Source organism: Amblyomma maculatum, chromosome 2 (genome assembly GCF_055883805.1).
Source record: "Amblyomma maculatum isolate TAMU_Amacu chromosome 2, ASM5588380v1, whole genome shotgun sequence".
NCBI lineage: Eukaryota > Metazoa > Arthropoda > Arachnida > Ixodida > Ixodidae > Amblyomma > Amblyomma maculatum.
In genome coordinates this window covers 170,047,405-170,059,803 of record NC_139345.1, presented here as the reverse complement: position 1 = coordinate 170,059,803, position 12,399 = coordinate 170,047,405, and the positions used below count along the sequence as shown (strand labels likewise).

At 41.0% G+C, this 12,399-nt stretch overlaps 1 protein-coding gene across 1 annotated transcript; it reads right to left on the bottom strand.

Annotated features, from left to right (window-relative positions):
* Positions 1-6,233: 6,233 nt before the first annotated feature.
* Positions 6,234-12,191, bottom strand: LOC146200422 (uncharacterized). Its single transcript, XM_084592941.1, has 5 exons — positions 12,060-12,191; positions 10,920-11,083; positions 7,995-8,077; positions 6,486-6,569; positions 6,234-6,370 (listed from the first exon to the last, which is right to left on the bottom strand). The coding sequence occupies exons 1-5, from the start codon at positions 12,189-12,191 to the stop codon at positions 6,243-6,245; spliced, it is 591 nt and encodes a 196-aa protein (XP_084449067.1). The 3' UTR covers positions 6,234-6,242.
* Positions 12,192-12,399: the final 208 nt, after the last annotated feature.

The following is a 12,399-nucleotide window of genomic DNA, read 5'->3' as shown; positions in this document are numbered from 1 at the left end:
ACGATGAGTGGAAAGGAAATCGTAGCCCAGGATGATGTCGTGTGCGCAGTGAGACTGTACAATAAACTCGATGGTGTACAAGACGTCTTCGATGAGAACACGGGCCGTGCACGCCGCTGAGGGATGAATGCGCTGTGATGAGGCGGTGCGAAGCGAAAAGTCGGAAAGCGCGGTGGTCACCTTGCGAAGACGACGGCAAAGAGCTTCACTGATAACGGATACGGCAGCGCCTGTGTCGACAAGAGCGAGTATTGCGACGCCGTCGACAAACACTCGTATTACGTTAGCGGGAGAACAGGGAAGACTTGAACAGTTCGAACCATGCGCAGTTCTTGCCCCGGGAACTGCGACTGCTAGTTTCCCTCAACAGTGCCGGTAGAACGTCGTAGCGGAGATGGCGAACGGCGAGATGATCGGCGAGTGGTATATGTTTGATTGTCGCGAGATACAACGTCGGAACCGGGCGGAGTTCTTAGCGAGGGCTGGTCGGTATCGTAAGAGTAGTTCCAATGGTTAGGGCGAACACTTGCGAGCACTTGAGAATTTTGCGAAGACTTCCGCAAAATTCTTCTTAAATGCAGACCAAGATGGCAGGTCTGCCTCATGGTTGCGAAACCAGAGGTTCGCCACGTCAGTTAGGTAAACGAATATGTTACCTAATTTGGTAGTGTCGTCCCATCGGTTGTAAGTACTGGCACGCTCGTACGCCGACAACCAATCGTCGACGTCTTGATCGACCGTGCCACTGAAGAGACATGGGTCACGCTGCCGTAGAGCTCCAGAACACAGGACCGTCGTTGGGAGGGGCGGCGATGTTGAGGCAGTATCGTCCGGCATGGTGGAAGTAGATAGCAATGTGCGGCTTCTTAGTTCCAGGGTGGACGGGAACGTACCCAGCAGCACCTGCATCAATTGTAGGGGTGTGTTTATTCGGTAAACCCAGATGGATCCAGCCGCTCAGGAGGAACTCGCTGCGGAGCGTCAGGCGTGGCGATCAGCAAGGCAGCGACGAACTTCTTTGTCCTCGAGTGTGTCAGCACGCGATGCATGGCAGTGGCTATGAAGACGAAGATTACCAGACTACAATTGCTTTTATACAATCGCGTATTTCATTTCATTTCATTTTATTACCCTCAAGCGCATACTCATTACAGAGGGGAGTGGTACATCATATATGATAGAAAGCATAGAACACTAAATGAACAAAACAAAGCAAAGGCTAAACGAACAAGGGAATACAGAACAACGAAAACAATCTTACAATAAAGAAAGTTATACAAGCGGAATAAATTGAAAACAATCATAAGCGGTGAGAGAACAGCATTATACAGCGAAAAGAACAACAGCACTGGGAGCAAACAAGCATGAAAAACCAAAAACAGAAATAAGATAATAGTCAGGGGAAAAAAAAAAGTGTCACGGATCAGCTTCAAGATATTGCATCAGTGATGAGCGAAATGAATCGTGATCTTGGATTAATGCGACATCTGGCGGAAGGCGATTCCACTCTACTGACGTACGAGGTAGAAAGGAATGAAAAAAGGCATTAGTATTGCAAGTTATGACATTTACTTTGTAAGCATGATCAACGCGGGAGAGCGATACGATGGCTGCGAAATGAAAGTATGCCTCAATTCGTTATGATGATAAATTTTGTGAAAAAGGCTAAGACGTGAAATTTTCCTTCTAAGCTCGAGAGATGGCAAAGATAGCTTTAGTTTCATTGATGTTATGCTGCTAGTGCGACTGTAATTGGAAAGAATGAAACGCGCTGAATTATTTTGAACCATCTCAAGTGAGGACTTCAAGTTCGTGAAACCGGGATCCCAGATTGCAGAAGCATATTCAATCTTTGAACGTACCAATGCTTTGTACATAGTCATTTTAGTCGAAACAGGTGCCTTCGAAAAGTTACGGCGCAAATACCCAAGCATGCGGTTACTGTTGTTAATAATGTAATCAATATGTTGCTTCCAGCTGAGGTCATTAAATATGCACACCCAAATATTTGTACGAAGTAACAGTATCTAAAGGAGTGTTATTCAATACATAGCAAGCAGGGGGGGAATTACTGCGCGACACTCGCATAGCTTTACATTTTTTTAACATTTAGGTCCATACACCATGTGCTGCACCATTTAGTTATATTATTGATGTCAGATTGTAAAGCAGAAACATCGGCGGGTTCAGCAATCTCGCGATAAATAACACAGTCATCGGCAAATAAGTGAATAGGGGAAGTCACACAGTTAGGAAGGTCATTAATATAAACTAAAATAAGAAGAGGGCCCAAAACGGACCCTTGTGGTACACCTGACGTAACAGGTGTTGACGGTGAATTATTGTTGTTAGCAAAGACATGCTGTGATCGACCGATGAGGAAAAATTCGACCCAGGTAAGAAGATGTCTGTCAATATTAAGACACTTGAGTTTAAGTAGTAAAAGACGATGGTTTATTTTGTCAAAGGCCTTAGAAAAATCCAAGAAGATACAATCAGCCAAGGAACGGTTGTCAATAAGGGTTAGCATGGAGTTTGTGAAACAAAGTAGCTGTGTCTCGCATGAGTATGATTTCCTGAAGCCATGTTGCGCTGGATGGAAAAAAAGGTTCGAGTCAAGAAAACTAGCTAGGTGTGAGCAAATGACATGTTCAAGAATTTTACATGGTATGAAGAGATATGGGGCGATAATCAAGGGGAGATTGCTTGTTACCGAATTTATGAAGTGGAATCACCTTCGCCTGCTTCCAATGTACAGGAAGAGCACCAGTATCTAAAGATTGGTGAAATATTTTTGCCAAAAGAACAGAGGAGTACATGTTTGTTTCTTTAAGGAATCTTGCATTTATATTGTCAACAGGTGCATATCGCCGTTGGTAAGGAATTATCCAAGAAAACACCGTTTGAAGGGGAAAATATGAAATAGAGATTAATGGATATTTTCCCCGCGAACTATACGTTTAAATATTGTGACTTCATATCATATGCTAAGGTTTAAAAACGTCTCACTTCGCTCTGTGTTGGCTAATTTGCCAAAAATCGCCAAGGTTACCTGACACGGGCGCTTAAAGGTAGCTCTTATATATGTTCAAAGCCTTACCACGCATAGTATAATTAGGCTTCTTTATTAAGCCTAGAATCAGTGAGTAATGTAGTTCTGTCCTAATAGTTTTCGGCGTGAATTCCTGTTTTAATCATAATTCGTGGTTTCTAAGATTTATTTCTGATGAAACATTGAACTGGCTACTTACGGAGGGCATAATTTAAACATTAGGAAACGTTTCCATAGAATATATGGCTCAATAGAAGGATGTATCTCTGCCATAGTGTGCTTAAAACGTTGGAATGCATTGAAAAAGAGGAATTTTTGGGACAAAATGCTGTCCAAGATCACTTCTTCCTCACAACGCTCCTCTACCGCCACCACATGATTTCGATCACTTCCTAACTGCAAAAAGATTCTCTAACCGAATTCTATCATTTGTTATCTTTTTTCAATGCACCCAGAATCGAAAACAAGAGCATATCAGTTCAAGACATTACAAAACGCATGCTGAATAATTAGTAGTTGTAAAACAGCTAGCTTCACATCTTCATCGCACAAATTAAGGTGGCTGATGCCAAAATGAAAGTTAGTTTGAATACTTACCCACGAAGCATTTTCATTTTCGAAACGTATACTGGAATAAAATAATTACGCAATAGACTTCGGCAGCCGATTCATACCATACTATAAGCCGCAGTGGCAGTAACGAAATCGGGCGGATCTTTTTGACGCAGTTCCTACCTCCTTCCTACGTTTAGAGTAGCATTTTAAGTTTTAAACTTTCTGTTTACACGCCAGCCAGACGCCTTAAAGTTAGCTGGACCAAAATTGAGCCCCTGTATACTTTCTCGAGCGACAATACCTTTAAACGCCTAATTTATAAATATTTAAGGCACTGTCAGTCACAGCAGCTGTAATTCTCAAGAGCTACAAGCTCTTTATGTTCCTGCTCCCCCAAAGATTGTGCAAATATTTATTTATTTATTTATTTATTTATTTATTTATTTATTTATTTATTTATTTATTTATTTATTTATTTATTTATTTATTTATTTATTTATTTATTTATTTATTTATTTATTTAGTGTAGCTCATTCTATGCTTGCCTCCCAGAAACGCTGCACTCTGCATGTGTTTGCTAGCGTCCATGGACAACCCGTCGCCATTTCCGATGACTAGAAAAGAATATTTTGAGAAGCATGCATGGCGCGAAGCGTGCGTAATCGTTGCTACGGAAGTATTGTCGCTATATTAACACAAAGCGCACCTCCTGTTCTTCCAAATACAAATTATTGTCACGCCTAATTATACGTGCAAAAACGTGACCTCTTTCCACAGCTGTAGTGCTATGGCGCAGCACACAAGTGCCTGCACTTGGAATAGGTTCCACACGCAGGCTACTTCGACGAACGCCGTTACACACTGATATGCAGCGTTCGCGTTGCTCTCTTGTTTACAGATGATTTCAACCCGAAGCCTCACGCCTACGTTTCTAGATTAGCGGTGTGCAGAGACAGATACTCAATCTCCGGAACACGTATTTATTTAGTCACAACTTCAGAAGACTTTCAAAAATAGCTAAGCGTTTCCTGCTTATAACACTCACTATTACTACATTTACTTCCTCAGCTACACTGCAGAACAATTCTATGGCTCTAGTAGGATGGGCAGTACAACAAAGACTGAACATTATGAAGCAACTATACAGCAACAAGTACAAAAATTAAGAGCACAGTTCCAACTCTGGTCTTCTTAACAAAAAGAACTAAATTGAAGAACGCAGTGCAACTCAATGAGCTTCTGTTTCTATAAGAAGACATCCGAAATATTTTAGGAAGTCGTTTATCTAAAAAGCAATTAGTGATAGCTAATTCCACTAATTCTTTTTTAGAAAAAAAAAGAAAAGTTATTATAACAATTTGTTTTTTGTTTGTTTGCAGGAATTGAAAGGTAGCGTGTATTGGGCAGCCTGTCTGATTCGTGGAGTAGCATCCGCTCATGTCGCTAATATTCATGAAAGGTTAGCAATTGTAAATTGGTTGATAATAAAGAAAAAGCACAGTATCTGTCAAGGTCATATGAAGGTCAAAGTGTCAGACACGCGAATCACGGTTTTGTGTAGCGTAGTGAAGATTTCGCTTCAAAACTTACACGGTCTCTTAAGGTATCTCTCAAGTGGTGTACGGCAAAAGCCTATTAATAGTAGTAGTCATTTGTAGCCTTTCACTCATTACTACTTATTAGTAGGAATTTGTCATTTCAAATCCGTTGCAGTCGTTACAAGTCGACATTAAACATATTAGTGATTACAAGTCATTAGTAGTTATTTTAGTCATTTGTAATCAGTTGTAGTCACCACAAGTCGTGATTAGACGTATTGGTCTTAGAAGTCGTTGTTAGTCATCAGAACCCATTATTGGGCTTATTTAGTCATTACTATTTATTAATAAGCATTTTAGCAATCATAAATTGCGTTCCCTTGAACGCATCAAAGTTCACAGGCGTTTTATGATGGGTTATTAGAAAAGGAAGGCTTGGTACCTGTCACTCGCGGAATCTCCTTGATACATCTGACAAATCTCGCCAACACGAGATTTTCAGCATGCGCATGCAAATGCTTTCTCCTTAAAAAACACTCAACTTTCAAAGAAGGACAGCACCGCCACACGGATAATTGAAAGCGTTTCATAGCCACCAGGCACAACGTAGTCCTACAACCCTATCGACAATTTGCAGAAGGCACTTAGTAATAAAAAAATCGTAGAGATACTGAGCATGCCGTGCATAATTCTAGTCTATGCAAGCCTTCGCAGCGTTTAGGACGAGCACAGTAGAATGTGCACCGCGTCAGTAGTGCGAGCCCTCCTTTCAACAAGAACAAAAGTCTACGTCTGTAAGATGCTAATACTGACTGCTTTTCAAACAAAAAAAAAGCGACCTTGAAAATTTTGCAGAAATGGAACGATGTACACATCTTCTTTAGCTTCAAATTTTGATGCATAATGACCCGTGTTTCCTTTTTACTTGAACGAAACCGCTTGCTTCTACAGAGTAATGTTTCAGCACATGTAATTTTTGATTAAAAGTTATGTCCAATTTTTGCGCACCTTAATTCTGCAGGTACTTATTCTAACGCCTAATACATGAGCAATTTTTGTAACAAAAAGAAGGTTCACCGGACTCCATAGCAAGCACTTTATTTTTCACTGCACAAAGTTTTGTCGTATACCATGTACTTTTTTGGTCCACATAGCAAATTAAATACAAAGAAGCAGAGTGATTCAATGTTGTTCACCGCAGCCGCTCTCGCCCACAGTTCACAACCTGCAAAAGGAAATTGCTTCAGTTTCATTTAACATGTGTAGGCGCTTGATGTGCACATTTTAAGAATTCCTCTCTTTCCTTTTGTTTTTGCTCCTCTTGTATAAAAATATCTTACCATTTTTGCGATGCGGGACCCTCAAAATTTCGCAGTTGTCGTATTCAGTGAAAGCAAGTGGGAACTCCACGACTTTTTTCCTGTCTGTAAAAAAAAAAAAATGCGTGAAAAAATTTGGCCTTTAATTCTCTTCGCCTGTGACAAAACACAATCTGCAGCTATAACTAGGTTGGTCTGCACTTAATACAACTATTTGAATACCTGAAAAATGTCTCGCCGAGCTTTAGGAAAACGCCTGTACTTAAATATAAGTTTGCCTTCAGTGAAATAAATGCAACAAAAGCTGCTGCCTCCAATGTCGTTAAATAGGCCAACATAACATACTTGTAGTTGTTCATACGCGTATTCAAGAAATATTTAACATGCCTCCTCAACATTCACTGACATCAACAACTGAACAGTCTTTGTTTTTGCTAGCGATATATTTTCTGTTTTCAATTGACTCTAATATAATTTGCACTCCTGCTCAGTCTCAGCCTCTAATTTGTGTATTCTCGCCAGCACTGAGATGCTGTACAAAACCGTGGCGGACGAAGGGAAGAATATAAAATTCGGCATACATATACGTTTGGCGCGACAAACATGTCTAGACAACAGCGAATTTCAGCTAAAAACGTTTAAAACAATTTTCATAACACCTACGCACGTATCAACTGAAACAAATTTTAATTTTTTTTTTGTAGTTATTGGACTACAACCTCACACTCAAGTCCACTTTATTATCTTATAGCCACAAATACGCCCATATGCCCGCAGTGTTCGCATCACGGTCTTGTACAAGAAGCATGACCAGTATGCTGGACATTCAGCAACCGGCGACATCTGTCGGCCACCAGTCGCCAACTCTGCGTGACTAAAGGGGTGTTTTAAACTTGCAGTTTTCAGGAAACTAGACAGTCCTAAGATTCCGGGTGAACACTGTCCCTACGTGTCATGGTCGATTGTTTCTCGTAACTGAAAAATGACAAATATCAAACGCGTCTCGTGCTCACAACCGCTACTTCCCATCGTCTTAGAAAACTGGCATGAGCTGAACGTCCGAAATTACCGCGATAAATTCAAATAATATCTGTTTTTTTCTTTGCTCATCTCTCTTACTACCTACTTGCTCAATAAACTGCCATTTAATGATTTGCTTACAGATTAGGTACAGATAAATAATCCTAAAACAAGTTGTGGCGCAGTGATTACGGCGCTCGACTACTGTTCCCAAGGCAGCGGGATCGAATCTCGGCCTCGGCGGCTGCGTTTCGATGGCGGCGAAACGGAGTGGCGTCCGTGTGCTGTGCGATGTCAGTGACCGTTGAAGAACCCCAGGTGGCCGAAATTTCCGGAGTCTTCCACTACGGCGTCTCTCATAGCCTGAGTCGCTTTGGGACGTTAAACCCCACAAACCAAACCAAATTGAAATTTCTAGCTACTTGTTTCAACTGTCTGAACACATCGTACGCTATATACAATACAGCGATCATTAACATGCACTGCCATATAGTGCTCCGCTGTTCTTACCAAGTGTCAGCGATGTCTGTATGATGTTGGGAATGGGATATCCTTCTGAGGCACGAACCCATGCATAAGCCGTTCGATTGCTCCTGGAAAGCGGAAGAAAATATGCGATTAATTCAGAATATTGTATGTGCGTACGCTTTGCCGACACCATTTCGTCCTCAATAACATTTCCCTTCAATGCTCTCGGCTAGAGGCTGAAAGGCCTTGCAGCGGCATTAAGCCCCTTTGAAATATATATGCCGCCGGGTACTCAGGCGAGGCTTTCTGCCTAAGAGCGATGAAGCCAAGGATATTACTTTAATGATTCACCTAAGTCGATGACATTTTCATCACCTACAGCACTGGACATTCAAAATACTGCTCTAGGCAAGTGCGAGGTACTATTCAACACATTACTTTAAGCAAGCCGGATATAAGCTCTTTGTTCTCAATAGTAATTTATTTATGAATATCATATCCTCAAGTCTGTATAGTAAATTAAGCATTGAAAATAATTTGAAATTAGCTTGGAAGGGAAGTAAGGTTGAGGCAAATAACCTGAGGCAAGAAAAGATATATTAGGCATATGACTAGGGCATTCGACAGCACGTTGCACACATGCAGCACAAATCAGTATACACATAGCAGCATATAGGAGAGGTTACAGGGGTTAAAAGTCAAACTGAGACTCTGAGAAATATAAAATGGAAAAGCCACGAACGGTAGCAATTAAGGCAATTATTTGCATGCACTGTGAACACATATTTAGAACGGTAGGTGCCGTAAATAAACAGAATGAGACGCAATGTAATCACACATGCTTTATGAAGTACGAATTGCCTAATTCCTTCAAGGTGAATAAGGATCAGAACTGATGCATTACGTCATATGTTTTGTCAATAATAGGGTAAACGATCAGGAATTTGCCATGAATAGAAATAGCTACAGTAAGTACAGAAGTCCAAAACAATAGACCCACACCAATGAGAACTTCAGCAAGCATGATTTGCAGATTATATTTACTTTCTTAGAATAAACTACGTTAACGTGCCTCTTTTTATTCTAAGTTGTTCAAACACGGTACACGAAAGTTTTTTGTTTTTGTTTTAATTTTTTGACACAGCACCCTTTCTCAGTATTGGGCAGCCACAAGTCTCCGTGCTCTCTCGCTTTGGAGCTGAAGAGTGTTCTCAGTTTTTTGCTGTTTTTATGTCTTCTAAACGCTTCGACAGATAGCAATGGCTCGTTTTTCCGTGGTACCACGCAGGGAAGGCGAGTTCGGGGAAATAATTATGGAACACCGACAGCGTTTTCGAACACACGAACAACACTAGGATAAGAGGGGAATGCAAATCCACTCGGAGACCTAGTGGCATAATAGAGTATTGAATAAAAAAATGTGCAAAACATTTCTATAACACAGCTCGAAAATTTCGAGGCGGAAGATTTTGCCCCACTCTCAATTTAAGATTTTGAATGCAAGACCGAAATAGCAACAGAAGCTTCGGAGTGCGCTTTCTTATTGTTTTATAGCCACGTGTTTTCCCAAGAAATAGACCTAGCTCAAACAAACTTTTCTGCATAGGCTGTTACATGCCTGCTGCAAATGCAGACACAAAATTAGGGGAGCACTTAAGATCCGCCGTTAAGGGTATGACGCGATAGCGTTTCACACACACGGACGATGTTTTTCAATTTTAGAATGTGTGAGCTTTTATTTTTTATATTTTATTGTTTATTTTTTCCACACCCCTACCCACCAGCAGCAAACATTAGCTTTACATTTTGAGTAGTTAGACGCCCTTTAACGTATGTTTTATTTTCCCCATTCTTTAAATTATTAATGTATCAAATACAGACTCTAATTTCTTAACTAGCATCACCAAGCATTAGCTTTCGCTCTGAGAATTTTGACACCTTTGAACCCACGATTTCCCAGTTTTCAATTTTTCCAGTTATTTAAAATAAATAATTGAGCAATTTTACTCTGTCAACTCCCTTAATTAGCATCATCAAGCAGTAGCTTTTCATTATCGCCATTGTGCAATTTTGAACTCCCTTTTACATTCTTTTTATTTCTTGATTTCATCATTTAGGCTAATAATTAGAGTGATTTCAATAAGCCTTCATCGCCTATCACGCACCGATCAGTCATCGATCACTAGAACCCCAAACTACCATGATACGGTGTTTTTTTGCGCCGCCCCCGATTATTTCCAACAGACGGTGCCGACTACTACGCTGACGATTTTTCGACCAGTGAGCTGTATGAGCTGTCGCTCAAAAAAAATGAACTGCTTTAGGAAAGCAAGTTTTCATCAGAAATGGAATTTGGTTTTGCCAGGAAGGAAAAAAAGAGAACGAAAGTCATTTCACGTTTATACATTTATTGTACGATAACCGATTAGTGGTAACTGCATTTCTCTCAAAAAAGCGGCCTGTCATAGGGAATACCGGAAAACGTTTTATTGCTACAGGTGAATGTGCTATAGAAAGACATATGTCAACAACATTAAGACCGATGAAAATTCGATAACGTCAGCGTGCGTTAAGGTCGCTAGAAAAGAAGGCCGGCAGAACTGAAAGCCTAAGATTCCAGGTTCAGAGAAGCATGCATTTTTAAACATTGTCTAGAAGGTTCTGAACCCTTGCGCAGTCAAAAGTAGTGCAATAATATTCAAATCAGAACTCCGCGGCTATATTTGTTTCGGTACCCTGCTTGTTTTCTTTAGGTTCTTTCATGAGATTCCTTCGAGGATTACATAACCCCAGGAAACACACCAGTGCTTGCCATGTCAACATAAACGGATGTGCCATTTTTGTTTCAGCGGCATCCTTCCTTTATTTATTTGTTTTCACGAGATAGCTTCATGGCTGCTTACCTAACCTGACGAAACACGCGAGTACTTGCAATGTCAACATGCACTTATGAGACAGCATCCTTACTTAGAGCCGTCGCTGGGGTTGATAGACCCGATGTTGTTTACAGTGTACTGCTCTTCCTCGTTGATGGAGACCAGCTCATTGAAGACGCACTTCCTGTTTTTGTAAAACGGCTCCTTCTCATACGATCTGAAGACAAGATAATATTTTCCAGGTACTTTCAATGCCTAGAAAAAAAAGAAAGATATTTTTTTACATTATGCTTCGTTAGTGAAGCACTAAATAACGCCTAACAAACATCACCGTAACTTTTACAGAAACCAGCAGACTGAAAATGCCCAGACTTTCACCATTTCTACAGCGCTTTCCCATATCGCACACAGCCATTATTTTCTGAGCATCAGATCTTCGAGCGACGAAGTATTTCCAAGATTTTCAGCTTGAAAAATTAGCAGAAAGTAAGGTTTGGCCTTAAGAGTAGACGTGACAGCGAATTCGACACTGCCTTTTCAATCCGAGGATGTTTTACCTGATAGATTGCTACAGTTTGGCAAAATGTATGGGTATGGGAAGGCGCAGTATCCGTATAACTTCTCGGGGGACATGTACGATTACAATCAAGGGCCTACCATTTGAGGCACCGAGCGCATTTTAGCCGTAACAGTTTCCTCTCGATACAGGCATTCAGCGATGGCGAATCCTTTTGCGACCAAACGAGCCATATACACTCCGCGTAATACCGAATACTATAAGCGCAGCACTGCTCAAGCACGGGCGAAATCAGAAAGGTTCTTTATTGTTACGCTACACACGCGTTCGTGCTCACAGGGAACACCATGCACGAACCCATACGCGTGCGCACCCACATATACACTCTTTATTTTTTCTTTATTGCCGGTCATCACCAACACAAAACAAAACCAAAACCAAAACAAACATAATGCTCACAGCAGAGCGGGTACCACTGTTAATACAGAAGCCGGCAGGTTCATACGAGTTGCCTTTGTCAAGTTAAAAGTTCCTTCAGCTCGCATAGTGGTTCGACTCTTGAAATCCAGTCTGGCACAGTGGTCTTCAATTTGTGCATTTCAACCAATGCGTGTATACTCTCGCATGCCTCTTATTTTCCTTTCTTCGCTATAAGAAAGCGCTTACGTTATCAGGAAGGGACCTTTCCAAAACAAGCCAATTTTTGCCACTTACCTTCCAAGCATCCTGGTACCGACATAACTGCGGCCTCCGTTCCAGAAGTTCCGTTTGGACGAAAGCAAACGCGGCTACAAAAACCAGGGCTCGCAGAAAGAAAAGACTGACTCCTCTTCGAGAGGTCGTCATTCTGCTATACAGCCTAGGAGGAGAACAATAGTAAGATTGGTAATAGTAAGGTTCTCGGCAAAAATATGCCGAGAAGACGTTACTTTACGGCCGAATTGAAAGTGGTCTGCGATAGCGTTCGAAAGCATCCACCTATACATATATGCATTGCTTGCGAACATAATTACCATCTGTAATTAGTAGCAATTTACCAATTTTGAACTAGAAA